This window comes from Onychomys torridus, chromosome 10, assembly GCF_903995425.1.
Source record: "Onychomys torridus chromosome 10, mOncTor1.1, whole genome shotgun sequence".
NCBI lineage: Eukaryota > Metazoa > Chordata > Mammalia > Rodentia > Cricetidae > Onychomys > Onychomys torridus.
In genome coordinates, this window is record NC_050452.1 from 24,146,199 (window position 1) to 24,172,977 (window position 26,779).

The 26,779-nt window shown below is 44.8% G+C and overlaps 2 protein-coding genes across 7 annotated transcripts in view; one reads left to right on the forward strand and one right to left on the reverse strand.

The window, feature by feature from the left end:
• The window catches only part of LOC118592182 (up-regulator of cell proliferation), a 51,398-nt gene that overhangs the window by 513 nt on the left and 24,106 nt on the right, over nucleotides 1-26,779 (forward strand). For 3 of the 6 annotated variants that reach the window (XM_036200980.1, XM_036200981.1, XM_036200982.1), the window contains exon 1: nucleotides 23,904-23,984. The exons of 1 other annotated variant lie outside the window; for it this stretch is intronic. In XM_036200980.1, coding sequence (XP_036056873.1) covers nucleotides 23,971-23,984 — 14 coding nt within the window. In that variant the 5' untranslated portion in view covers nucleotides 23,904-23,970. Of the gene's footprint in view, nucleotides 1-23,435; nucleotides 23,528-23,903; nucleotides 23,985-26,779 lie in introns of those variants that run through there. 2 more of the 6 variants (XM_036200983.1, XM_036200985.1) reach the window with 2 other exon arrangements.
• On the reverse strand, nucleotides 18,816-23,296 carry LOC118592184. Its single transcript, XM_036200986.1, has 2 exons — nucleotides 23,161-23,296; nucleotides 18,816-20,098 (listed from the first exon to the last, which is right to left on the reverse strand). The coding sequence occupies exon 2, from the start codon at nucleotides 20,067-20,069 to the stop codon at nucleotides 18,861-18,863; it is 1,209 nt and encodes a 402-aa protein (XP_036056879.1). The 5' UTR covers nucleotides 20,070-20,098; nucleotides 23,161-23,296; the 3' UTR covers nucleotides 18,816-18,860.

Consider the following 26,779-nt stretch of genomic DNA (forward strand, 5'->3'; position numbering starts at 1 on the left):
AGTATTCACTCGCTTTTATATGCTTTCTGGGCAGAAGTGTTAACAGATATTTCCGAATACGCGTAGATGCTGAGTGCAAATACATCTACATGTCTGGAGAGCTGCATTTCCAGTAGTACTTAGGTAGTTTTCATGCACTGCCGAGGTTGAGACTCAGTCCGAAAGAGCACACCCCAAGCTGATCTGTCTCCCCAAGACATCCGAAGCGTCTAAGACCGAATAGCTACACACTAATCAATATGTCACTAAATCAGTGAGTGATAGATTGTAGCCAACAGCTAAAAAATGAAGTAGGATACAATAAAATACACCGTATCCGCATATCTCATACAGTAAAGAATTGGGAAGGTTCTGTTACTGTGTCTGCAAATACCATATAGTTATCTAGACGTATGCTTGATAAGGTATGCTAATACAATAACTCCAGGACCAAAGGTGTTACAAGGTCAGCCTGGGCAACATAATGAGTTTCAAGCCAGCCTAAACTGCAGAGTAAGAGCATTTTTTTTTTTAAAGGGGGGGGGGGGACTCCCAAAAGGAATGTTTAAAACACATTAGAGGAGTTGAGGTGGCTTAGTGAGTAAGGGTACTTGCTGTGCAGGCTTGACCTGAGTTCATGAGCACCCACATAAAAAGTGGAGCATGCCTGTCATCGGAGGTAGTGGTGACAGGAGGATCCCCAGAACTAGCTTAGCTTAGCCTAGACAATGAGCTTCCAGTTAAGTGAGAGACCTTTCGTCAAAGGCAGTAATGTAGAGAGCAGTGGAGAGAGACGCCTGACAGTCTACTCTGGCCTCGTGTTCCTGCACCACATGTGTACAAACCCTGCCCCACACAAAAACAATGCCTTGAACTCTTACGTGCTTTCCCAGCCAGATCACTGCAGTCCATTCCCCTAATCTTTCTTAAACACATGTCATGAACTGTCCTCCAAACGTAAGCCTTGCCTAACTTCGTCCTCTTCCAAACCCCTATAGGATCTAGTGTCCATGAGCTTTACTTCCTTACCTCTAGTTCTGCAATTTCTCTAGGGCTAGGAAGTGGTGGCTCACACATTTAATCCTAGCACTCAGGAGGCAGAGGAAGACAGATCTTTGAGTTCCAGGCCAGCCTGGTCTACAGAGTGAGTTCCAGGACAGCCAGGGCTACACAGAGAAACCCTGTCTTGAAAACATGGGAGGAGGGGGGTGGGGATTTTTACAGGTACTTCTTTTGAATTATTTATTTATTTGGAGACAGGGTACATAGCCCTGGCTGTCCTATAAATCACTATATAGACCAAATTGGCCTCTAACTCACAGAGATCCACCCACCTCTGTGTCCTGAGTGCTGGGATTAAAGGCATGTGCCATCATGTCCTGCACCTTCTACATTTATTTATTTGTTTGTTTGTTTGTTTGTTTATTTTATATGTGTGAATGTTTTGCCTGTATGCTTTTATGTATGTGTCCACAGAGGTTTGAAAGACAGAAGGGTTGGATTTCCTAGAACTGGAGTTAAAGATGGTTGTGTGCCACCGTGAGCCATCATGTGGTCCTGGGTCCTTTGCAAGAACAAATGCTCTAAACCACTGAGCCATCTCCCTAGCACCTTGGCCCACTTTCATCCTTTGTTTTTCCTAAGCAATCTTCCAAAGCCAATTTGAGCATCACTCAAATGCTTTGGTAAAAGGTCTTCCTTTTGGAGTCAGATTTTCACAGCACACATTTCCAGCTGGGTGCAGTGGCTGTCACTGTACTCCAGTGACTTTGGAAGCTGAGACAGGAATATTGTGAGTTGGGGGCCAACCTGGGCAGTGTATAAGAATCTATCATTTTTTAAAAATGTAAACAAATGTAATGGGGGTTGGTGCCTTGTGCCTGTAATCCCAGCACTTGGGAGGCTGAGACAAAAGGATTGCTGTTAGTTCGAGGCCAGCCTGGGCTACAAAGTGAAACTGTTTTTCAAAAAACCAAAAAGAACCAAGCATGATGGCCCACACCTTTAGTCCTAGCACTTAGAAGGCAGAAGCAGACCTCTGTGAGTTTGAGGCCAGCCTGGTCTATATAGCACCAACCAGGGCTACATAGTGAGATGTTGTCTCCACAAAAGCAGCCAAGGAAACAACAATAAAACAACCCCTCCCCCAACATTGGAACCTTGCAGAGAATAAGAGACTTTGGAATACTCAGCCCTAAATAGGACATCTGTATACTGTCTCCTCAAAGCTCAGAGATGTATGTAGATGAGGGGCAGAGAGATTGTCAGAGCCTGAAGTGATATATAACTTCAAGGGAAGAGCTTTTTTCAGACACACCAGGGCAGATGCATGTGTGAGCTCACAGACTATGACAGCATGCATGAGACTTCCACAAGGAGGCAGAGGCAGGCAGATCTCCGAGTTCCATGACAGCCAGGGCTGCACAGAGAAACCCTGTTTCGAAAGAGGAAAAAAAAGACTTGCACAAGCTCAAGTCAGACAAAGTCTAGTGCTGAGGGGAAGTGGACACCCTAGCCAAGAAGCTCTTTGCAAGAGAAAGCTGTTGAGAGAGGGAAGACCAGCTCCCTTCAGTAGAGTGCTCCTGGGTATGTCAGCCACATTCCAGTCAGTCAACACAATTTGGACTTCATGTATGTGTGCGCGTGTGTTTACATTAAAAAAGGGGACATATACTATAGAATTGTATTACATGAAATATATAGAATATACAGATTTATAGAGACAGAAAGATTAGACATTATCCCAAGATGGAGAAGAAAGGAATACAGAGCAATGACTTACTAAGTACAGAATCCCTGTTTTGTGAGATGGAAAAGTCCTACAAATGGACAGTAGCATCAGGACATAATATCATGACTGTAATAAATCAATACAATTAATGTAATTAATGAATATCAAATATAATTATTGAATGAATACTGTGAATGTAATCAATGAATACCACAAATGTAATTAATGTCATGAGTGTAATTTTAAAAAGTAATAAATAAAAAATTTTTTAAAAAAGAAAAAGAGGGCTGAAGAGATGGCTCAGTGATTAAGAGTACTGCTTGCTCTTCCAGAGGTTCTGAGTTCAATTCCCAGCAGCAGCGTGGGATCTGATGACCTCTTCTGTCATGCTGTACAGGATGACAGATCACTGATATACATAAATAAAGAATTCTTTTTTTTAAATTAACATTTTTTTTTTTTAAACTACAACTTCTCTGCTTTTGGGGGAGGAAAGGGTTTATTTAGCTTACACATGAGCACTGCTGTTTTGCTGTTTATATTGAAGGAAGTCAGGACAGGAACTCAAACAGGGCAGGGTCCTGGAGACAGGAGCTGATGCAGAGGCCGTGGAGGAGTGCTGCTTCCTTAAAGAACCCAGGACCACCAGCCCAGGGATGGCTCTGCCCACCATGCCTTCCCCCATTGATAACTAGTTGGGAAAATGCCTTACAGTTAGATCTCCTGGAGGTATTTCCTCAACTGAGGCTCCTTTCTCTCTGATAACTCCAGCTTGTGTCAAATTGACACACAAAACCTGCCAGTACAACTGACCCATTGTCAACTTGACACATAAACCATCACTATTAAGTCACATCTCTTCCGTTCTTATTCATCCCCAAGATCTCACATTAAAATCATAAATAATTTTAAAAGTCCTACAGTCTTTACAAATTCAAACACATTAAAACTTCAGTCTCTTTAAAATATCCAATCTCTTTTTAAAGTTGAAGTCTTTCATATGTGGGCTCCTTTAAAAATCAAACTTAAGGGCTGGAGAGATGGCTCAGAGGTTAAGAGCACTGACTGCTTTTCCAGAGGTCCTGAATTCAATTCCCAGCAACCACATTGTGGTTCACAACCATCTGTAATGAAATATAGCGCCCTCTTCTGGTGCGTAAGCATACCTGCAGACAGAACGCTGTATAAATCTTTAAAAAAAAAAAAAAAATCAAACTATGGGTTGGGGATTTAGCTCAGTGGTAGAGCACTTGCCTAGCAAGTGCAAGGCCCTGGGGTTCGGTCCTCAGCTCTGGAAAAAAAAATCAAAGTTAAATACCTTCTTCAAGTGGGAAGAACTGGGGTACCTTATCTGAACCAAGCAAAACGAAGCTCTAAACAGTATAAATAACCCAATGTCCGATTATCTGGGATTTACTCATGGTCTTCTGGATTCCTTCAAAGGGTTTATATCACTTCTCTGGCTCTGCCCTCTCCAGCACACAGAGCTGTCTTCTAGGCTCCAGCTGGCTCCACTGCACTGCTGCTGCTGTTCTTAGTGGTCATCCCATGGTACTGGCATGTCCAAAATGCTGGGGTCTTCTACTCGAACTGGGCTGCACTTCTATCAACAGCCTCTCATAGGCTCTTTTCATGGTGCCAAGCCTCAACTTCTTTGCATGACCCCTTCAGTCCTGTGCTTTCAACTGCTACCGAGACTGCACCTTCACCAATGGCCACTTCTGGTCTCTCATAGTGCCAAGTCTCATTAACTCTCCATAACCCCTTTGTGCCTTCAAAACCAGTACCCCCTGGGTGACTCTACACATTACCAAGTCCTGCCGCCAGCATGAGGTACAACCTTGGCTATCCCTGGAATACAGCTTCTCTGTGCTCCCAGCAAACACTTGCCACAGGAGTTCACCTCAGTGATGCTGGGCTCTTCTTAATCACCACTAATTTCTTAGCTCTAGCGAACCAGCATCAATTGTCCTAGTAACATAAAGGTTTCACTTTAGTAGTTCTGGTACCTTGTTAATCACATCTGGTTCTTCAGCCCCAGCTAACCAGAACCACAGAATCTTAAATCAAATTAGCAGTCATCCCTGGTAGAGTCTTTAATATTTCCTCTGAAATTTCACAAACCAGGCCTCCATCTTCTTCATTGCTCTCAATGTTCTTATCTTCCAAGATCCCACAGAGCTCTTTGTACTCAATGGCTCTTCCAGCCCAAAGTCCTTCCACAATCTTCCTCAGAACATGGTCAGGTCTATCAAAGCAACACCCCACTGTGCTGGCACCGATTTGTCTTAGGGTTTCTATAGCTGTGATAAAACATCATGACCATAAAGCAAGTTGGGGAGGAAAGGGTTTGGCTTACACTTCAGCATTGCTGTTCATCACTAAAGGAATCCAGGACAGGAACTCAAACAGGGCAGGATCCCAGAGGCAGGAACTGATGCAGAGGCCACGGAGGGGTGCTGCTTACTAGCTTGCTTCTTTTTTAAAAAGAAAAAAAGACTGAAGTTGGATGTGTAGGGAGGTGGGGAGTTGCGGAGGGGTAAGAATATGATCAAAATACAGTGTATGAAATTCTCAAAAAATAAAAACCATTGGAAAAAAAAAAGGAAAAAAGACCAGCTCACTCTTTATAATCTTAAGTACTTGGGAAGCAGAGGCCAGAGGAAAATTGGGTTCAAGGGCAGTTATGGCTACATAGTGAGACCCTACCCAATAAAACAAAACCCTGGAATAAAAATAAATGTTAGTTCATGGACCACCCATCCCATATTATTTAACCCCTCTGCACATACCTTGGAACAACTGACTCCAAATTTTTGTAATAGTTAATGTATTTGTCTAAGAATAGAAGCCTAGTGAACCTGAGTGAATGATTGCTGTTCCTGGGTAGTGGTTTTATTAATGACTGATTTTCAAGGTCTTCTACAAAGAATTTGATTATTTTCATAATCCAGGAAAAAAAAAAAACCCAACCCAGACCTCCCTAGAATAAAAAAGGAAAACTTTGACTGCTACTTTCTGTTGGTGACTTAGCCCATAGCTTTCTAAACTTTTTATTATGCATAATATTTAATATTTTGCCCTCTGAAATAATGTTAAGTATATAGATGCATTACAAAAATAATAAAAAAGGCTAGGCATGGGCCTAGAGAGATGAATTAGTGATTATGGGTACTAGTTGCAAAAATAAAAATAAAAAATAAATAAATAAATACAGAGTACTAGTTGCGGGCTGGAGAGATGGCTCAGAGGTTAAGAGCACTGACTGCTCTTCCAGAGGTCCTGAGTTCAATTCCCAGCAACCACATGGTGGCTCACAGCCATCTGTAATGAGATCTGGTGCCCTCTTCTGGCCTGCAGTCATCATATGTGCTGTATACATCATAAATAAATATATATATTTTTAAAAAGTACTAGTTGCTCTGGCAGAGGACCCAGGTTCCATTCCCAGCACTCCCATGTGGCTCACAACCATATGTAATTCTGGTTCCATGGGATCCATGCCCTCTTTCTGGCCTCTGGGCACCAGGCATGCACATACTGCACATGCATGCAGGCAAAACACGTATAAAATAATCTAAAAAAATTAAATAAACAAGCCAGGCAAAATGGCTCAAACCAGTAATCCTAGCACTTAAGACGTAGAGGCAAATAGATCTGAAGTTCAAGGTCTTTCTTGGCTGCATAGCAAATTTGAGGCCAGCCTGGGCTGTATGAGACTCTATTTCAAACAAAACCCAATAACAACAAAACATCTACGGGAAGGGGAGAGTTACTACTTTATTAGACTTAACACTTACATAAAGAAATCAGAAGGCATACAAAGAGAAAAATATGGCCCATTTAAAAGGGGAAAAAGTATATTCCTGAAAAAAGCCCCATGGCAGCGCTACATAACAAAAATTCCAGCAAAAACTGGCATTGTGTTGCAGAGCTGTGACCTCAGCTCTGAGAAGGGATGTGGGAGCAGAAGAAGCAGAAATCCAACATCATTCTTTGCTGTATAAGAATCGGGCCATATGAGAGCATGTCTCAAACAATAACAAGCTCAAAGATAGTTTTGGTGGCTGGAAAGATGGTTTAATAGTTAAGGGTACTTGTTACTCTTGCAGAGGACCCAGGTTTGGTTCTCAGCACCTACACAGAGGCTCACAGACATACTTATCTCCAGTTCAGGGGATCCCAATGCTTTCTTCTGGCTTCCATGGTCACCAGGCATGTACATACATACATGCAGGCAAACATTTTTTTGAAAGATACATGATGTGGTAGTTTGATTGGGTGGTGATTGGGGTAGTTGACCCCCTAGCACTACTAGGAGGTGTGGCTTTATTGGAGTAGATATGGCCTTGTTGGAGGAAGTATGTCACTGTGGGGGTAGGCTTTGAGGTCTCATATATGCCCAAGCCATGCCCAATGTCACAGCCCATTTTCTGTTGCCTTCTGATCAAGATGTAGTCAGCACCATGTGCCACCATGCCACCATGCTCCCCACTGTGATGATAATGGACTGAACCTCTGAAATTGTAAGTGAACCACTCCAGTTAAATGTTTTCCTTTATAGGAGTTGCCATAGTCATGGTGTCTCTTTACAGCAATAGAAACCCTAAGACACACGAAAACCAGTTTCTTATGTGTATGTTATGTTTGTGTATCACATGTGTGCCTGGTGCCTGAGGAAACCAGAAGAGGATGTTGGATTTCCTGGAACTGGAGTTATAGATGGTTGTGAGCTACTCTGTGAGTACTGGGAGTGTAACCCAGGTCCTCTGCTGGAGCAGCCAGTGTTCTTAACCACTGAGCCATCTCCTAGCTGCTAAAAAGATACATTTTTAAAATTACACTTATTTGTGGATGGGTGTGTGAGTAGGTTTGTGAGACTGTTCTCTCCTCCCATCATGTGGGTCTTGGGGATTTAGTTTGGGTCGTCAGGCTTGAATTTGGCTGGTGGCAGGTTCCTTTACCTATTGAGCTAGCTCATTAGCTCTCTCAAAGATAAATTCTTAAAGATGTTCAAATAATTGATAATGTGGAAAAATTTAAGAAAAGTATGTGTGCATAAGATACCAAGGCAACTAAAGAGATTCGGATGCTGAAAAGGAGCCAGGGGTGGTGGGGCATGCTGTCCTGGTTGGCTTTGACTGCCAACTTGACACCAACTAGACTTACTTGAGAAGAGCTTCAGGTGAGACGTTATCTAGATCAGGTTGGCCTGTGATATGTCTGTGGACATTGTCTCCATAATCGCTATAGGAGGGCCCAGCTCCCTATGGGCAACTCCATTCTCTAGTCCCGTGATCCTCAAGTCTCTAAGAAAGCTTAAGCATGAGCCTGTGTGGCAGCCAACCAGCAACCATGGCCCTGCCTGCGGTATTTCATTGGGAAGTGAGTTCCATGGCTGGAGGTAATGCTGTGTGGGATAGCAAGCAGGCCTGTGTCCCATGCTGTCTTGACGTCCTTCAGTGATGGGTTTTAAGTCAGTGAGCCTTTTCCTAACTGCTTTTGGTCAGAGGGTTTCATGCTGAAATGAAATAACAGCAATGCTTGGAATGCTAGCCCTTGAGGTGGAGGCCCAGGATCTTAAACTGCAGTCCAGCCCAGACTGTTAGGAGACCTGGTTTTTGTTTTTGTTTTTTGAGACAGGATTTCTCTCTGCATAGCCCTGGGTGTCCTGGGACTCACTCTGTAGACCAGGCTGGCCTTGAACTCAGAAATCTGCCTGCCTCTGTCTCCCCAGTGCTGTAATTAAAGGTGTGCACCACCGCCGCCCAGCCGGTACCCCCCCCCCCCCCAGGCAGGGTTTCTCCGTGTAGCTTTGCGCCTTTCCTGGATCTCACTCTGTAGACCAGGCTGACCTCGAACTCACAGAGAACCGCCTGCCTCTGCCTCCTGAGAGCTGGGATTAAAGTCCTGTGCTACCCAGCCTGGTGGTTTTTGTTTATATTGTAGCTTTCACTTAATTCACAGTTCTAACAATTAGACACATAAGGTTGGATGGCTGTAACTGCTCAGTTTCTGCCCCCTGGTGCTCCATGGTGAAAACTCCAGGGTAAGCAGTAGTGCAAAAAGACAAAGGCGCTGAACTCCCGTGACTGCTAACTCATTCCCTCAAGAAAAGGTGGGGGGAGACACGGCTGCACTCTAAGTCACCTGTATTATGTAAAACAGTGCCACAGCCTGTGGGTTGCCCTGAGAGCATTTTCTTTTAAAGATCTATTTATTTATTAAATATACAGTATTCTGCCTGCATGTGTCCTTGCAAGCCAGAAGAGGGCACCAGATCTCATTACAGATGGTCGTGAGCCACCATGTGGTTGCTGGGAATTGAACTCAGGACCTCTGGAAGAGCAGTCAGTGTTCTTACCCACTGAGCCATCTCTCCAGCCCCCAACCCCTGAGAGCATTTTATAAGCAGCCTTTGACTTGATTTTGAAGTTGGAGGATCTTGCTCTGGATGCACAAGTAAATACCACCATCTGCCAACAATCGGGGTAGGTATCATCCATGGAGCACAGACTGATTAATGACTTACTCCTAGAAGAAGAGAGGGAGTTGTCCTGTAAATTTACTGGGGTGAATGGAGACTTTAGGGGTATGTGGGCAGATTAAAATCATATCAAACAAATCAGGCCCAAGAACTTATCTGACATGCTAGCCACTAGCCTGTAATTCCCTCAACCTGGACCTCAGAAAGTGGTAGGTAGATACCTAGTGGCAATGGCCCCATCTACCCTGTCATCTGATTCTTGGGGTATGACAGATAGAGAACTCCAGACTACCCCTGGAGCCTCAGTTAGTCTTGGTCCACTACTGTTGACATGCTCTACCTGCTTGCTTCCTGTATACCTGAACTTGGCATTTCTTGCTCTTAGACCTGGTTCTGCCTTTGACCTTGGAGCTGGAATGCTGCAGCTATACTTTGAAACCTGTCAACAGCTTCTTCCATTGTCTTAGTCCTTGTCCTACTGCAGTGAAGAGACTCCATGACCAAAGCAACTCTTATAAGAGAAAGCATTTAATTGGGACTTGCTTACAATTTCAGATGTTTAGTCCATTGTCATCATGGTGGGAGCATGGCAGCAGGAAGGCAGATGTGGTGCTGGAGAAGTAGCTGAGAGTTCTACATCTTGAGCTGCAGGCAGACAGGAAGAGAGAGACACTGACTGGGCCTGGCTTGGGCTTTTAAAACCCCAAACCCCACCCCTAGTGACACACTTTCTCCAACAAGGTGCCACCTCCTAATCCTTCTCAAGTAGTGCCCCTCCCTGATGACTAAATATTCAAATATATGAGCCCTCTGAGGGCCATTCTTAGTCAGACCACCACACCAGTGGTTGGTTTGGGTTTATTATGTTAGCAATATAGATTCTACTTGCATTTCTCTTAGCCTACTTGAATTCTAATATAGCTCCCTTAACTTGTATTCTTTCTGTAAACCATATATGTGCATGTATATAAATATATTTACTGTGTGCTATGTGATATGAGAGTTAGTAATTAAGATTGGAATAAAGGGGCTGAGGAGATGATTCAGTGGTTAAGTGCCTGATATTCAAGTGTGAAGACAGGAATTCAGATCTCCAGAACCAAGGTAAATGTCGAGTGGGTGTTGTAACTGTAATTTCAGCCTCAGAAGGCAGGACAGATTGTGCACATACAAGCTGACTAGGGAGTCTAGCCGTATTGGCCTGAACTCAGGGTTTGATTGATAGACTCTGCCTCCTTGAATCAAAATAATTGATGGTAACTGGGCAGTGGTGGCACATGTTTGTAATCCCAGCAGTAGGGAGGGCAGAGGCAGATGGATCTCTATGAGTTCAAGACTAGCCTGGTCTACAAAGCAAGTTCCAGAACAGCCAGAACTGTTACACAGAGAAACAGTGTCTTGAAAAACAAAAACAAATAAAAAATGATGGTGATGATTTCCAACATCAATGTCAGGATTCCACATGCACACATGTATGCCCACACATGCATGCACACAAGAAAAAAATATATTGTAATGAAAGGCTCTGCATTTGCCTTGGCCAGATTACCAAGGTAAATAGGATTATCTGGTTGCCTCTGAAACCACTGAATCTTGTGAACTTACCCATACTTGATAAATTCTGACACTGTAGAAAGATACGTTTGACTGTGTTTCTAGCATAGTATGCTTAGCACTTACTATACAGGATGATCTTTTCTTTTTCTTCTGTAAATAGTTTTTGTATGTGTGTCTGATTGCCTTGATAGAATTTCTAGTCCTATTCTATAGCACTAAATCACTATAGAAGTGATTAGAATAGGTCTCTCTCCCTCTCTCTCCTTCCCTCTTTAAAAATATGAACGGCGCTGGTTACCATGTGCTAAGGTCATGAGCCACAAGCCACGACAAAACCGGTATCCAAGCTTTAGTAGGAGGAAGGGACAAAAGAACCAGGCCTGGGGAAGAAGCACATGCAGAGAGCAGAGAAAGATAGTGGGGGAGGAGAGAACAGAGAAGAGAGAGGAGGAGTCTGTGTCCAGCTTTTTAAGGATTCCCGTGCACGTGCGCAAGTGGGCTTACTGAGCCATCCATGCCAGGTATGTGCTGATTGTGTGACTGTGCTGCGTGCCTTTGCACAATCACACAGCACACAGATGACGTAAGACCCCTTGCTTAGCTGCTGAACTGCCCCTGTGTGGTCATGCAGCTGGAGTGGCAGCGGAATCCTAACACCTATCCTTTCTCTTGTGTTTTTAAGCAGGATTGGTGTTAACTTTTTAAACACTTGGAAGAACTCACTAGTGAAGACATTTGGTCCTAGACTTTGGAAGTTTTTGATTAGTGATTCAATGTTTTTACTTCTTGCAGGATCATTCAGATTTTCAGGGTTTTTCTTTTATTTATACATGTGTCTGTGTGGGCATGTCCATGAAGGTCAGAAGACAGCTTATGAGGATTGGTTCTTTCCTTCCACCACATGAGTTCTGGGGATCAAACTTGAGTCCTCAGCCATGGGAACAGGTACCTTTACCTGTTGAGCCATCTTGCATGCCCAGATGTTCAGATTTTTGACTTGGTTTATGTTATAGTTTGAATGTGAAATGTCCCCCATGGCTTATGTGTTTGCATACTAGGGACACTGTTTTGGGAGTTGTAGAACCTTTAGGGCCTGGCCTAGCTAGAGCAAATGGGTTATGAAGTTCCAAGGGACCTTATGGGTTATAGCTTAGTTAGCTTCTGGCCAGTCTCTGTTTCCTGATAGCCAATACAATGTAAGCAGCTGTCTCATGCTCCTGGCACCATGCCATGTATGCCATGATAGACTTACTTTCAAACTATAAGCCCAAACAAATTCTTCCCCTCTTAAATTGCTGTAAGGTATTTTGTCACAGTGATAAAAAAAGTAGGGGTTGGGGATTTAGCTCAGTGGTAGAGCGCTTACCTAGTAAGCACAAGGCCCTGGGTTCGATACTCAACTCAAAAAAAAAAAAAAAAAAAAAAGAAAGGAAAGTCACTAGTAACTTCAAAATAATTTATATTTATGGGAATTTGCTCATTTCATCTGGATTATCTAATTAGTTGGTGTTCAACTCTTCTTTTTATTCTTTTTTCCATAAGATTAATAGCAATGTCTCCATTAATATTTTTGAATTGAGTTGTATATGCTTCCCCCTGTAGCTAGAGTTTTTCTCTCTGGGTCATGCCAAGCCCCGGCAGTCCCACAGCCCACTTATAAAATAAACACATAGGTGCTTATATTATTTAAACTGCTTGGCCATTAGCTCAGGCCTAACATTGTCTAGCTCTTACTCTTATAATCAGACCATTTCTGTTAATCTATATGTCGCCACATATTCTGTGGCTTTACTTGCTGCCTTTACAGGATGCTCCCTGGACGGCAGGCTGGCATCTCCTCCTCTCTGCCTTCCTGTTCTCTCAATTCTCCTCTCTGCTAGTCCCACCTATACTTCCTGCCTGGCTACTGGCCAATCAGTATTTTATTTATCAATCATCCACAGCATCCCACCCTCTCCCCAGCACCCGCTTTGTTAGTTTGGCAAATTATTAACTCCCCCCCCCCCAAGAAACAAAACCTGTGGTTTAATTATGTGTGTGTGTGGGGGGGGGGGGGGAGTAAGTGCACATACATTTGGGTTGCCCAAAGAAGCCAGAGGCACTGGCTCTTCCAAGAGCTAGAGTTGTTTCAGGCTGCTGTGAGCTGCCTGACATCAGTGCTAGGAACTGGACTCAGGTCCTCTGGAAGAGCAGTATATGCACTTATCTGAGCCATATCTAGCCCCAGGAAACAACTTTGGGGGCTGGTAATACAGTTCAGTTGCTAGAATCTTGACTTAGCACACATAAATCTGTTGTGGTGGCACTTTCTTGTAACCCCAGCACTGGGGAGGTGGAGGCAGGAAGATCAGAAGTTCAAAGTCATTCTTGACTAAGAGCAAGTTGGTAGAGCCAGATGATTAAAAAAATTTTTTTTGAGTCTGATAGCTGGGTGGTAATGGTGGCGCACGCCTTTAATCCCAGCACTCTGGAGGCAGAGGCAGGTGGATCTCTTGAGTTTGAGGCCAGCCTGGGCTACAGATCAAGTTCCAGGATAGCCAGGACTGTTACACAGAGAAACCCTGTTTTGAAAAACCAAAAAAAACCAAAATGAAACAAAAAAAAATGGGTTTAAAGAGTTGGCTCTGTGATTAAAGAGCACTGTTGCTCTTGCAGAGGACCCGGGTTCAAGTCCCAGCACTCACATGGCAACTCACAATGGCTTGTAACTCCAGTTCCAAAGGATCCATGTGGCATACAGACATACATGCAGGTAAAACACTTATACACAAAATAATAAATATTGTTTAAAAGTTTAATAAAACCTTCATTGATTGTGCAGCAGCAGACTATTTGCTTAGCTTTTGAAAGGTCTTGGATTCAATCTTTGCACTACAAATTAAATAAATAAACTTTGTTGATTTTTAAAATACTAATTCAAGTTAACTGAAATTATTTCTCACTGTAAGTTTTTATGTTTTTTTAATTAACATTTTATTTGTTTATTTGGGGTGGGGCACAAACCCTGTGTATCAGGGTCCATGTGGAAAGGTCAGAGGACATCTTGTATCAGTATATTCTCTTATACCATGATATAGGTCTTAGGGATTGAACTCAGGTTGACAGGCATAGCAGCAGGTGCCTTTACCCACTGCTTTATCCATCTCGCCAACTTCTTTTAAGACAGAGGCTTATGTAGCATGTAGTTCATGCTAGCATCAGACTCCTTATGTAGCAGAAGATGGCCTTGAATTCCCGATTTTCCTGCCTCCATCTCCCAACAAGTGCTGATTATAGGTGTGTGCCCAGCTCCATCTTACCATAAATTTTAAAGTATTCCACAACATGGAGAACTCTCATGTGTTTTACAGTTTTTCTGAGTATTTTATTTTTTATACACTCCCAGAGTGCTGCACATACCTTTTTTTTAAAATAATTTTTTAAGAACTTATATATGTATATAGTGCTCTATTAACATGTACACTTGTATGCCAGAAGAGAACATCAGATCCCATTATAGATAGATGGCTGTGAGCCACCACGTGGTTGCTAGGAATTCAACTCTGGACCTCTGGAAGAGCAGCTAGTGCTCAATATCTGAGCCATCTCTCCAGCCCCCTCCTTTCTTTTTTTAAAAAGGTCTTGTTTAACCCAAGCTGGTCTCTTCAAACTCATTATCTTCCTGCCTCAACCTCCAAAAATGTATGAGGAATAAAAAGAGAGAGAGAGAGAGAGAGAGAGAGAGAGAGAGAGAGAGAGAGAGAGAAAATGTTTTCGATGTTTTGAGACAGGGTCATCTGTAGCATAGATTTGCCTAAAACTCACTATGTAGCTGAATGAGACTTCCCTTAAACGCCTGATCTTCTACCCTTACCTCTCAAGTACAAGGATCACAGATGTGTTGTGCTACCATGCTTGACTAAAAGGACATTTATGGACCTTGCTCTTTAATTAATTAATAATTTATTTATTTATTTATTTTGGTTTTTCAAGGCAGGGTTTCTCTGTAGCTTTGGAGTCTGTCCTGGACTAGCTCTGTAGACCAGGCTGGCCTCCAACTCACAGAGATCCACCTGCCTCTGCCTCCCCAGTGCTGGGATTACAGGCGTGTGCCACCACTGCCTGGCTCATATGTTTTAATGCTTGGTCTCCAGTTGGTAGAACTGGTTGGGAAGGATTAGGAGGTGTGGCCTTGTTGGAGGAGACGTGTCACTAGGGGTGGGCTTGGAGGATTTAGCAGACCATTCCCAGTCTCTCTCTGCCTCATGATTGTACCTCAAGATGTGAGTTCTCGGCTACTGCTTTAGGACCATGTCCTCTGCTATGATGGTCATGGACAATATAAGCCTCAAACTCTCTCCTATAAGTTGCATTGGTCATGGTGTTTTATCACAACAACAGAAAATTAAGACAGAAGCTGGTACTAGGGGTGGGATATTAATGGACAGGCCCAACTATGCTATTTTTGGAGGAATGTGGACGTTCCTCCAAATGTGAGACTTTGGACAGGGAGAGTGCCTGGAGCTGTAATGGGGCTTAACAGGCCTAGTAGGATCTTAGGAGATGACAGTTTTGAGAGCCATGGGGACTGTGGAGGCCCACTTACAACATTTCAGAGGGGAACAATAGTAGCAACTGCTAGAGATCATTCTTGTGATATTTCAGCAAAGAATATGTTTTCTGCCTATGTCCTAAGACTCTGCCTTAGACTAAATTGAAATGTAATGAACTCATTTTTTTTCTTTTTTGGTCAAGATTTCAAGACAGCCTAATATTGCCATTGTCATGTGGTTATTTGTAACCATTCTTATGCAGGTGTACAATGAAAAAGACATACAGAATGTACAGTAAAAGTTAAAAAGAACACTTGGAAATTTAATGGTAAAGGGAGTCGTGCCCTTAAGGCAGACCCCACCCAACTAAGCTCTATGCAAGGTTTCTCACTGTATAGCCCTGCCTAGTCTAGAACTCACTAAGTAGCTCAGACTGTGTGGGCATCTGTGCGACCTTCATGGCCAGCAGTGACAAGTTGATGGAGTCAAGAAGGTAGTTGGGTTTAGCATGACACAGTAGCCTGTGTCGGTTCAAATGTTGAGGGTCTGACTGCATGTGGCTCATTAGGCATGTATAAGCACCGCACAATTCGGTGAAAACTATCCTGGTGATTGATTAAGTGGAAGCCCTACCTTGGCCCCATCTCTCTCTCTCTAGACCCTGCCCAAGAAAGCCTACCAACTCTCTGAGGAAGTGGAAATTTTGTTTTGTTTTGTTTTGTTTTGTTTGTTTGTGTTGTATGTGGGGGATTGTTTTATTTTTATTTGTTGGTTTGTTTGCTCATTTATTTATTTTTGAGAAATAGGGACTATGTACCCACCTTGGCCATTCTGGAACTCATATAGACAGGCTGGCCTCGAACACCTGGAGATCTACCTACTATGCCTGCTGCATGCTGGGATTAAAGGTGTGCAGTGCCAGGCCTGGTAGAAAAGCTGCCTAGCACACCAGAAGCCCTTGATGCGGTCCTCAGCACCATGGAATCAGAATCACCAAATCCTCAGCATCAGAATGTCTGCAGCTGGGCTCCAGCAATTCTCCTACTTTAGACTTTTGGACAACCACTACATGCTTCTGGCAAATATCTGGGTAAACTATTAATTCCACAAAAATTCAGATCTACACAGTGTGACCACATCTAAAAAAACGAAAGAAAACAAAAGCTAAATCATTATTGAGGGCTACAGAGTTTTCAGTGGTAGTGAATACTGATTACTCTTCCAAAGGATTCTCATTCGATTCATGGAATTCACGTGGCTGCTCACGTGGCTGTGTGTAACTCCAGCTCCAGAGGCCTGAGGTGAAAACACTCTACTCCTAAAACAAAATAAAAATTAAGATTTTTTAAAAAGTAAATCAAATCATTAAAAAAAAAAGAAAAGAAAAAGAAAGCCTACCAAGCAGCAACTCCTCTGGAGGGCACTCAAGGTCCCCTCCCTTGGGAGCAGCCTCATGATTTCCCCTCCTCCCCTGGGACCTCCTGGGAATGCTTTGCTCAGATTAAAACCTGGACTAATTCAGCCTGATCTGATTTACTGCATCGGTGGAGAAACCAGTATCGGGGTCGGGAAACCTTTTGGTGGTAATGAACTCAATCCTGTGTACACAACAAACCATACTTAGATCTCCTTGAGGAACAAACAAAGTAAGCTAAATACAGATCAGATATGACTACATTGAAACTCTTTGTAAAGTTCATAAAGATAGTTCTATAGATTGGCTAGGGGAGGGGTCCAGCACTAGGAAAAGTCTCTGGCCACATGTATAGGGAGGAGGTCAGGCTGGGAAGCACGTTGACCAGGCAAAAGGTATTCATCCCTTCTCTTGAAGGAACAATCCTGATGTTTATTCCAGGTTCCTCTAGTGCTCATCTGTGAGCATACAGACCTCTATGCCTCCTGTGAGTCTGTTCTTGAACTCACTTCTTCCTGTATCTCCTGGGGGCTAGGATTGATGGTGTGAACCACCACACCCCACATTTTAAAAATTTTGTTTTAAAGAATTTCCTTTTGTAAATAAAATTGTAAATTGTGTGTGTGTGTGTGTGTGTGTGTGTGTGTGTGTGTGTGTGTGTGCGTGCGCACATGCACGCATTATTTGGGCGTAGAGTTGAGAGAGGAGAGAGAGAGGAGCCCTCCTTTGGCTAAACCCAAGATTATATACGTTGTAGTCCTAAGTAAACATAGTTGACTTCTTGTTTTGACCATCCTTACTTAAGAATCCCCAGGAGAAGGAGCATTATCAACTTTCCTTTGTAGATCTTTAGATGTCTTCTGAACTCAGGCAGTAATTGTTAGCTTTGTTTTCCTGAAGAGGACAAAAAGGTCCAGAGGAACTGCATGGCTTCTCCTAGGATGGAAAGAGACCCTGTACCAAGCGAATAGTTGTTTAGTTAACTCTCACAGAGAAGAAGGGAACGAGGACCCACAGCCCTGGAGAGGTTCTGTCTTACCTGGGCAACTACAGTTAGTAAATTGTGGAGCCCAGTTTCCAGCCTAGCTATTCTGGCAGCTGAACAAAGGTTTATCTCTTTAGTGTTTGATATTCTTAGTGGTGAAAAGAATATTAATGTTGGGCCCTGCACCACATGGTGGTGCACACTTTAAATCTCAGCGGTCCGGAGGCAGAAGCAGGCAGATGGAATTCTGTGAATTGAAGGGCATCCTAGTCTACATATCAGGTTTTTGGCAGGTCAGTATTACACAGTGAAAACCTGTCTCAATAAAAATAAAAGAATACAAAGTTAGGAAGTTCCAGAGGATCTGGGAGGGGAAAGAATATGACCAAAATATATTGTATGAGAAAATTTTTAATAAACCCTTAATGTGATAACACAAAAATGCCACCAGAAATGGTTTGCATTGCATAGTCCAGAGCTTTTTATTAGGTATTTTCTCTTAGAAGATACTAGTTTTTGAAACTAATTTGGCAGGGACTGGGACCAACGCTCAAAATTTTACGTGTCCAAGTATTCATAGCTTGTAGGTGAAGCTAGGAAACCCTACTGCACAAGTTCTAAACTCTGTACTTCTAAGTAATACAATATTCACACGTTTTTTAAAAGGGGGTAACTGTCACGCCCGTCTCGACCAGCAAGGATGACGCAACACCGGGGCTCTTCTTTAAGCAGTTTATTCAGGACCTTGTTAACAGCGACGTCTCTCCCCGGGCAAGCCTCTCCCAGCCCTTAAGTAGGCCTGGGCTACCAACCCCAGACAGCCACATGGGCACTATCTATAGGTCTACCCATATGCAAGTGGCACACAAATCCAGCTCTAGCCAAATAAGGAGCTGTTTATCACAAAGAGCACTCGCCTTCAGGAAGGCAGAAGGCGGAAGCCAGCGCCATCTTTAAGGTGCGGCTACACGCAGCTCACTATAGTTCCCCCTTTTTGTTTTGCAGAGCAACAGGCAAGAAAGAGTAGAGGTCTGATCTCTGCTAAAATGGAACATGTACTAATGTTTGTCCAGGCGTCGTCCACCCAGAGGACACCAGACCCGTCCGATACCCTTTTCACAGAGGTGGGAGTTAGGGTACCAACCCACATGCAATCAGACTTGCTCTTCTTGAGGTCAGCGCATCTGAGCTGTTTGGACGGTATGGCTCATGGCCACAGCCGCAACCGTAGCTGCTGTGGCTGTTAGGGCAACTGCCGTGACAACGGCTGCTGTGATGCCAAAATCCCTTTTATACCTAAAGAGGCTCATGGTGCTAGGAGCATCCACCAGCACTGGGACCCATCGGGGAACACGGGCCACAAGAGCAAGATTATACCGAGAAGCATTCCAACATTGAGTATAAAAACAGGTATCATTATTGCAATTTCTTAAGCTTATATTGCTAACTATAAACATAAAAGGGGGATACACACAGACAGGGGTAGAAGGATAGTGAATGGTTGAAGCTAATTCTTGTATCACCCCATAGCATCTTTTACTTACATTAAACGGATCAGATGCCCTCTCTCCAAAACCTATTTGAGAATGATTGCTTGCACAAGAAAGGTTTCCTACTCCATAACTGCCACCATTAATCATAACTAGAGGGGAAGCATCTAAACAGCTACCATTAATCCCACAAAGCAACCAAGAATCGGAGGGATTAAAATTTTCTTCTTGTTGTAGAAAACCTTGTATAAATCTCTCAGGCCCTGCCACATCAGGGGAGAAAGTGAACTTCCCCGAGTTCTCAGCCCATCTAATCCCTCTAGATTGACACCCTGTCCAAGGCCAAGTCTCGCCCTCATAAGTGCCCCAACAATAGGGGGCCCACTTGGGTTGAGTGGGTGGGAGTTGATGAGTTAAGAGGCTGAGTCCACGGCCAAGATCCATTAAACCAAACTGCATTGACTGTATAATTTTGATTATGGTAGTAATATTATCATTATTATTTGTAGAACTGTTCTGTCGACCAAAAGTCTTCCTACCATCAAACCATCCAGTAGAAAACCTGGACAATGTTATACAAGAAGTGTTCATCTGTTCTCTTTTCGTAAAACACAACATTCCTTCTTCCCCAAATGATCTATTCTCCCCAATGGGGGCTAGCTCAGCATCTAACGGGAGGAAGGGTGGGTTTAACTTTTGGTTGGTGGCGAAGAGGCGAGGAAATACTTGGGCATCATGACGGATCGGCATCGGCTTCGGGAACCCGATAGGATCCCCCATCTGTTCTGGTGTCGCCGTCCTGGTCAGACTGAGGACGATCAGGCTCAGGGTCCCCAGTAGCCTCCTTTGCTCCCGCTCCTTTCCACAAGGCTTTGAGCCTTTCTCACCAGTCATTCAGGCACCCAGATCGGATCTTGCTGATCCTGTGGGAAAACACAAACAGAACCTCGTGCCCACGTCAGCACGGGATCGGGTCCATGCCAAACACCCGTCAAGGCATCTTTCCATTTCACCTTTCCTTTAAGGACTGTGCTGACAATGATGCCTGTCCACAGCAGGACAATTGGAAGCATCCAACTTCAAAAAATTCAGGGTAAATAATGCAAGAGAGAGTCTGTCCTTAGGGGTACGGCCATAGCCTATTCCCCCTTTTTGTTTTTGAAGCAACTCCTTCAAGGAGCGATGAGCACGCTCCACAATGCCTTGACCCTTGTGGATTATATGGTAGGCCATGTACAAGTTGCACATTCATCTGTTGACAGAAGGAAGTGAACTTCTGTCCAGTATATGCAGGACCATTGTCTGTCTTTAACTGTTGAGGCTTACCCCATGCTGCCCAAGCTTCTAAGCAATGAGCAATAACATGAGAGGCTTTCTCTCCTGCCATTGGGGTGGCGTGAATGATTCCAGAGCAGGTGTCAACAGATACATGTACGTATTTGACACGTCCAAATTCAGAGATGTGTGTAACATCCATTTGCCATATTTTTAGGGGGAGCAAACCACGAGGGTTAACTCCTAATCCAGAAGGATGATGAAAAATGACACATTGGGGACAATCTAGTACCACCTTTCGTGCATCCGCACGTGAGAGAGAAATTTTTTGTTGTAATGTCCTTGCATTAACATGAAATTCTTTATGGAAAGCATGTGCTCGTTGTATGGCAGAAGCCACAAACATCCACTCCTGTCTAGTACACTGGTCCACTATATCATTGCCTTTAGCTAATGGACCTGGCAGACCGGTATGTGCACGGATGTGCTGCACAGAAAAGGAATTCTTACACTGCCAGATCAGTTTCTGTAATTGGCCAAACAATGAGCTAACAGGACTAGAAGATTTGATGGGCCCCGCACATTCAAGGCTTTTCAAGGCATTAACAATATAACTAGAATCTGACACTAAATTAAATGCAAACGGACAAGCCTTAAAGACCTCAAGAACTATTGAAAGCTCCACCTGCTGGGGTGCACCTGGTAAGAATTGATGCTTTACAGGCTCAGTAGAATCCACCATATAAGCACCACAGCCTGTCTTAGACCCATCCGTAAATAGAACACTGGCTCCTGGAATGGGCTGGGAAGCAGTTACTTTAGGAAAAACTACAGGATGTTCTTTAAAGAAAGTTAATAGTGGATGTTTAGGATAATGGCAATCTATGTGTCCTGGATAGGTACAATGCAGTATTGCCTAATCATCTATGGTAGCACATAATATCTTGACTTGAGTAGAATTATAAGGAACAATTAGCACTTGCGGTGATGTTCCAAAATATTGTAAACACTGCTGAATACCCTGCTGTGCAAGTAATGCTACAGCAGTAGGATAATATTCAATTGATTTTGCAGGTGAGATTTTAGCATAAATCCATAATAAGGGTCCTTTTTGCCATAAAATCCCCGTAGGTTGTAACAGGGTAGGCAGAATGCACAGGGTAATATCATCATTATTTTGTACTCTTTGAAGAAAAGCCCTTTGTAACCTATCCTCTATTTTTGTTAAGGCTTCTTGGGCTTCATTGGTTAGTTGCCTCGGTGAATCCAAAGCTGCATCTCCAATTAGAATATCATATAATGGTTTTAATTCATAATTGGCCATTCCCAAACTTCCTCTTATCCAATTTATATCTCTTAATAATTTCTGAAAATCATTCAATGTGCAAAGATGATCCTTCCTTAATTCTACTTTCTGTGGCATGATATGATAATTAGTTATTTTAGAGCCAAGATAATTGACAACTTTGTTCTGTTGCACCTTTTCAGGGGTGATACAGAGTCCCTTTTGTTTTAGCAGTTCTACAAGTGAGCTATATGCTGCTTGAAGAATGCTCTCCTCTTTAGCTGCCAACAATATGTCATCCATATAATGGAGGCATCTCAGGCCAGGAAAACGTGCTCTCAAGGGTTCTAAAGCATTAGTTACAAACAGTAGGACTATTGGCCATGCCTTGTGGCAATACAACCCATTGATATCTTTTATCAGGTTCCTCATGATTAATGGATGGTAAAGTGAAAGCGAATCTCTCACTATGTTTGCTATTCAGCGGAATGGAAAAGAAGCAGTCCTTAATATCTACCACAATAATAGGCCAATTTTCAGGCAAGGCTGACAGCAATGGATGACCACGTTGTACGGGTCCCATAATTCTCATTTGCTCATTTATAGTTCTAAGATCATGTAACAATCTCCATTTTCCTGATTTCTTCTTGATGACAAATATGGGAGTATTCCAGGGAGAAAGGGAAGGTTTAATGTGCCCTTCCTCTAATTGCTCTTTCACTAATTGGCGTGCAGCATGTAATTTCTCGGAGGAGAGTGGCCACTGAGGAACCCACACTGGCTCCTCCGTTATCCAGGATATGGGAATACCCTCCTCAGCGGCCCCTAGGAAAAACCCAATCCTTGTTAGGGCTTCCTTGGTACTGCTTGTATTGGCTCCTTTCTGCCTTGTAAAAATTTTCCTAAGCCAAAATTAGGATGACACCCCATATTTTTCAGTTTGGCCATTCTCAACTGCCTCACTGCATCTCTGATCTTCTCAACATCCTCTTAGTAATTTCCAGACTGGTCTAACCCCATGCTTAAGTGTGCCTTGCTCTGCGGCAAAGTCTAGGTCTCGTCCCAATTTCTCCCAGGAAGACACTGTAGGCTTCCGGAAATTGCAAACCAAGGAGCAACAATATCACATTCCTCCAGGAATCTTTCTAGGGTACTTTTCCTTATTTTCAATTTCTTAGAGAGAAGCAGCTCATTAAGAGCCAGAAAAATTGGGTGCGAGGAAGAAGCGCCCATCTTAGTATATCCTTTCTTCCTCAATTTCAGAGGTTTCTCGGAGCCTTTACCGAACAGCCCCAGCCTTCTGGTTTCACTTTCTTTGTTTCTGCTATGGTCGCGGCTCTACTGTCCCGCCCCCCCCCCTTTATTTACAGGTGAGAGCAAAAAACCCGCTTTTGTCGTGGATCCCCAATTTACCTGAGGACTTACCGGTATACCCCCTGACTGCAGAAAGTTCTGAGCCCCACAGAGAGACGGAGAGACGTGGAAGTTCCCCGTACCAGCCACCATTTGGCAGGCCCGCCTCCTCGACCAGCAAGGAAGACGCAACACCGGGGCTCTTCTTTAAGCAGTTTATTCAGGACCTTGTTAACAGCGACGTCTCTCCCCGGGCAAGCCTCTCCCAGCCCTTAAGTAGGCCTGGGCTACCAACCCCAGACAGCCACATGGGCACTATCTATAGGTCTACCCATATGCAAGTGGCACACAAATCCAGCCCTAGCCAAATAAGGAGCTGTTTACCACAAAGCACTCGCCTTCGGGAAGGCAGAAGACGGAAGCCAGCGACATCTTTAAGGTACACCGAAACACCACTGGGAACTAGTAGCAGGAAAGACATTGTTTTCCTTAATAATAACAGTAATAACAATTTACACCCCAGAGCTAGAGAAAATGCTTTTCTTACAGAAATTAAAGTCCGAATGCGGGGGTTGGGGGGTGACGTCCCCCAGTCTGGCAGCCAGTCAGTGGCCCCGGGGCAGGTCTGGCTCTGCAGGTGACTTCTTGCCTGCGGGCAGCGGGCAGCCGGCAGCGGGCCGAGCTAGAGGCTGCTGCCGCGTCCTGGGGCCCTGCGCGTCCTCTCCCTCGCCCCAGGCGCCGGCCTGCCCTCCACCCGGAGCTCGGCCCCCGGCGTCCGACGCCCGAGCGGAGCAGGCGGGGCGGCCTGCAGGCCCCTCCCCGGCGCCCAGCGGCAGCCGCGCAAGCAGCGGAGGAGGCGGGAGCGCCCAGGCCGCTGCGCTCATGGCGTCGCCGGGGTGAGTGAGGCGCTCCGGCTGCGCAGGGGGCGCCTCTTGGGCGAGGGGCGGGCCGAGCCGTGCGTGCCCGCGACCCGGCGCCCCCTCTGCCTCAGCCTGGCCAGACCCCGGTGACCCTGTCCTGCCAGGTGCCTGTCCGCGACCCGCGGCCTCCCCAGCCGACCTTGGGCGGTCGTGGCCGGGCCAGGGTCTCCCCGCGGGGTCGCGGGCGGGACCAGCCAGGACAGCGGTTGGTCAGGGCCCGGGAGCCCGAGAGACGGAGCCTGGATCGGCGCCGCGGGGAGGCTGAGGGAGGGGACTGGGGTCCTAGGTCTCGGCGGAGGCCGCAGAGAGGCTTAGCAGGCCTGACGTGCGTTTCTGGCGTTTGTACTTGCTTGCGTTGGAAGTTGATGCTCGGGTTCGCTGTCGTTAGGACATACCTAGGATGTCTCACAATGTTAGGGTAAGAGGGACTCAGCTGGACCCTTGTCCAGAGTCGGAAAGCGGATCCCGGATCCAGGGCCCTGCCTGTGTTTGAGTGGGGGCGGGGGCACTCCCGTGGGATGCCTACACTTGTCTGGTATTACCTCTTCTAGTGCTCTTTCTCTCCTTTTAAAAATCATGCTATTTCTTAGGAAATTACAGTGACACATAGAGCTTGTATTTATTTGATGAAAAACTACCTCAACAGTTCATTACTACCGTTGCATTTGATTTTACTAGTTACGAGATCTGAAATGACATAATTAGACTAATGCTTTTATGTTACAGAAAGGAAAAGGGGACTCAAGGTCATAGCTTTAGTTGGTAAACATATTTTTTGACTGTACTCTATCATTCAGAGGATCTTAGACCCAGTAGTACTGGTAGTAATTCAAGCTGTGTATCTTTGCAGTTCACGGGGCTTACAGGTGCAGGAAGACTTTTAGGGTGGAGCATGTAGAAGTTAAACCTCCTACGAAGGAGGTCTGCACTGTGCTGTGGAGAGATTTGGCATGGTACAGTGGTCTGAATGAAGGTGAATGAAGCAATCTGAACTTGATCCAGGCCTGCAGGCGCCAGCCAGATCCTGGGCAATTTCCACCTGCCTAATGCCTTTCTAGGCCTGAGGGCCAGCAGGCACTTCTGGGACCAGGCCTTTTTGTTGCCAGCTGAGTATCTAGTACTTTGAGCTCATAAGGAAAATAAACAATGACCCATCCTGGGAAGGCCAGGCTGATGGACCCAGAGGTTCAAGGTCCCCCTGCATTCTTATCCTGCCTGTTAGGAAAGTGTAAGACAGGGCCTCTTGGAAGGAAGCTGTATGAAAGTGTTGGAGCCTTTTGGGGGCTTCCATAAGGCTTGTAAGAAATCATAGTAGCTTTCGTGTCTAAGCACACTGCTCTGTAGACGTGAGTCAGAGGAGGTTGGGGCAATAATTCCGTGGATCAGTCATGCCTGAACCATGGTCTGTATAGTGGGTGTTTAATGTTTGTGGTTCTAGTTGTGAGTGTCATTCCTAAGGGGTGTCTATTAACAAAACTGAGGTCACAACATTTCTAACAGACTTAAAAACTGTGCTTACTTACTTTGATATGCATACACTTACTGACTGTAGTTCATATCACTAGATTTTACACCCGTTTATCCTCTTCAATAGGCTTCTCTGGTAGGTGAGAGAATGCCTCCTGGGGCTCCTGACCTGTCACCCAGCTAGCTGCCTTTATTATTTTTTTTAAAGCTAAGGTCTGGCTAATGTAGCCATGGCTGAGGCCTCAAGCTCACAGAGATGTACCTGCCTGCAAATGTTACCATTAAACCATCTTACTGCATAAGATGTTGTAGAGAGCAGATGCAGAGCAGTACATGGCAGAGATGGAAGGAGCCAGTCACAGGGTTGGTGGCGTGGGGGTTGGTGGGGTGGCGGTGGTGGTGTCTCTAAATCTGTTGTTCTTGGCTAAGTGGCAAGGAAAGAAAACAACTCCGAACCTGTTTTGAGGACCTTACAGATGTGCTAGATGTGGTGTTAAAAGAAAAGATGTGTTTGAGAAATGACCTATAACCCACTGTGTCCTGAACTAAGTGGAATCAAGACCAGAAGAGAAGGTGGGGACCAGGGCTCTGCCTCTACCACTGTCGGTGTCATCCCAGCTCTGGGAGAATTCCGTAACAGCAGTGTAGAGGGAGAGGGACAGCAGACGCCACATAGAGCTGGCCCGTCTGCTACCGTCTTACCCACTTCTGGACAGGCCTCCCTCCTATTACTAGTTAGCTGGCTAGGGCCCTTTGCTCTGCTTGACTAGAGGGCATAGACGGTGACTAGACTCCTCAAGGGCTAGTCCAGCAACTTTAATTTCGGTTTGGTCACAGCAAATGGTAGCAGTTGTGAGTAGGAGCAGCAGCAGGGAGTACCTTCTCATGGTGGAGCCCTGGGCAAGCTTGAAGTGTTGGGACCCTTATTACACAAGGTTACAGTGTGTAGGCTTCAGAAATTGGGGTTTCTTGTGCTTACGGCCACTTAGGCCGAGGTTCTGCTGTCATTGCCCTGAGGACAGCCCCCCTGGAACTCTGCTGGCCACCAGGGCCTGCTGTTTTCTCCTGACTTCCTTTCTTTTCATCCTTGTTCCGTCTTCGGTTCCCTTTCCGTCTTTACCTCAGCCGCCCCTCTTGCTCTGTCTGCTCTCCTGTCTGCCTGCTTCTTCATCTGTGGGCAGCTGCCCTGCTCCCCTAGTCTCCTGCTGACTGTTGAGGTGTCACTGTCCATGGAACCATTCCTTTGCCGTCACTGGTATTTATTCCTGTTACCAGCTCAGCCCAGACTATTGAAAGTGGGTAAG

Bases quoted from the DNA above. Each gene is read 5' to 3' on its own strand.
- LOC118592184 (XM_036200986.1), bottom strand. From the start codon at position 20,069: ATGACTGGTGAGAAAGGCTCAAAGCCTTGTGGAAAGGAGCGGGAGCAA.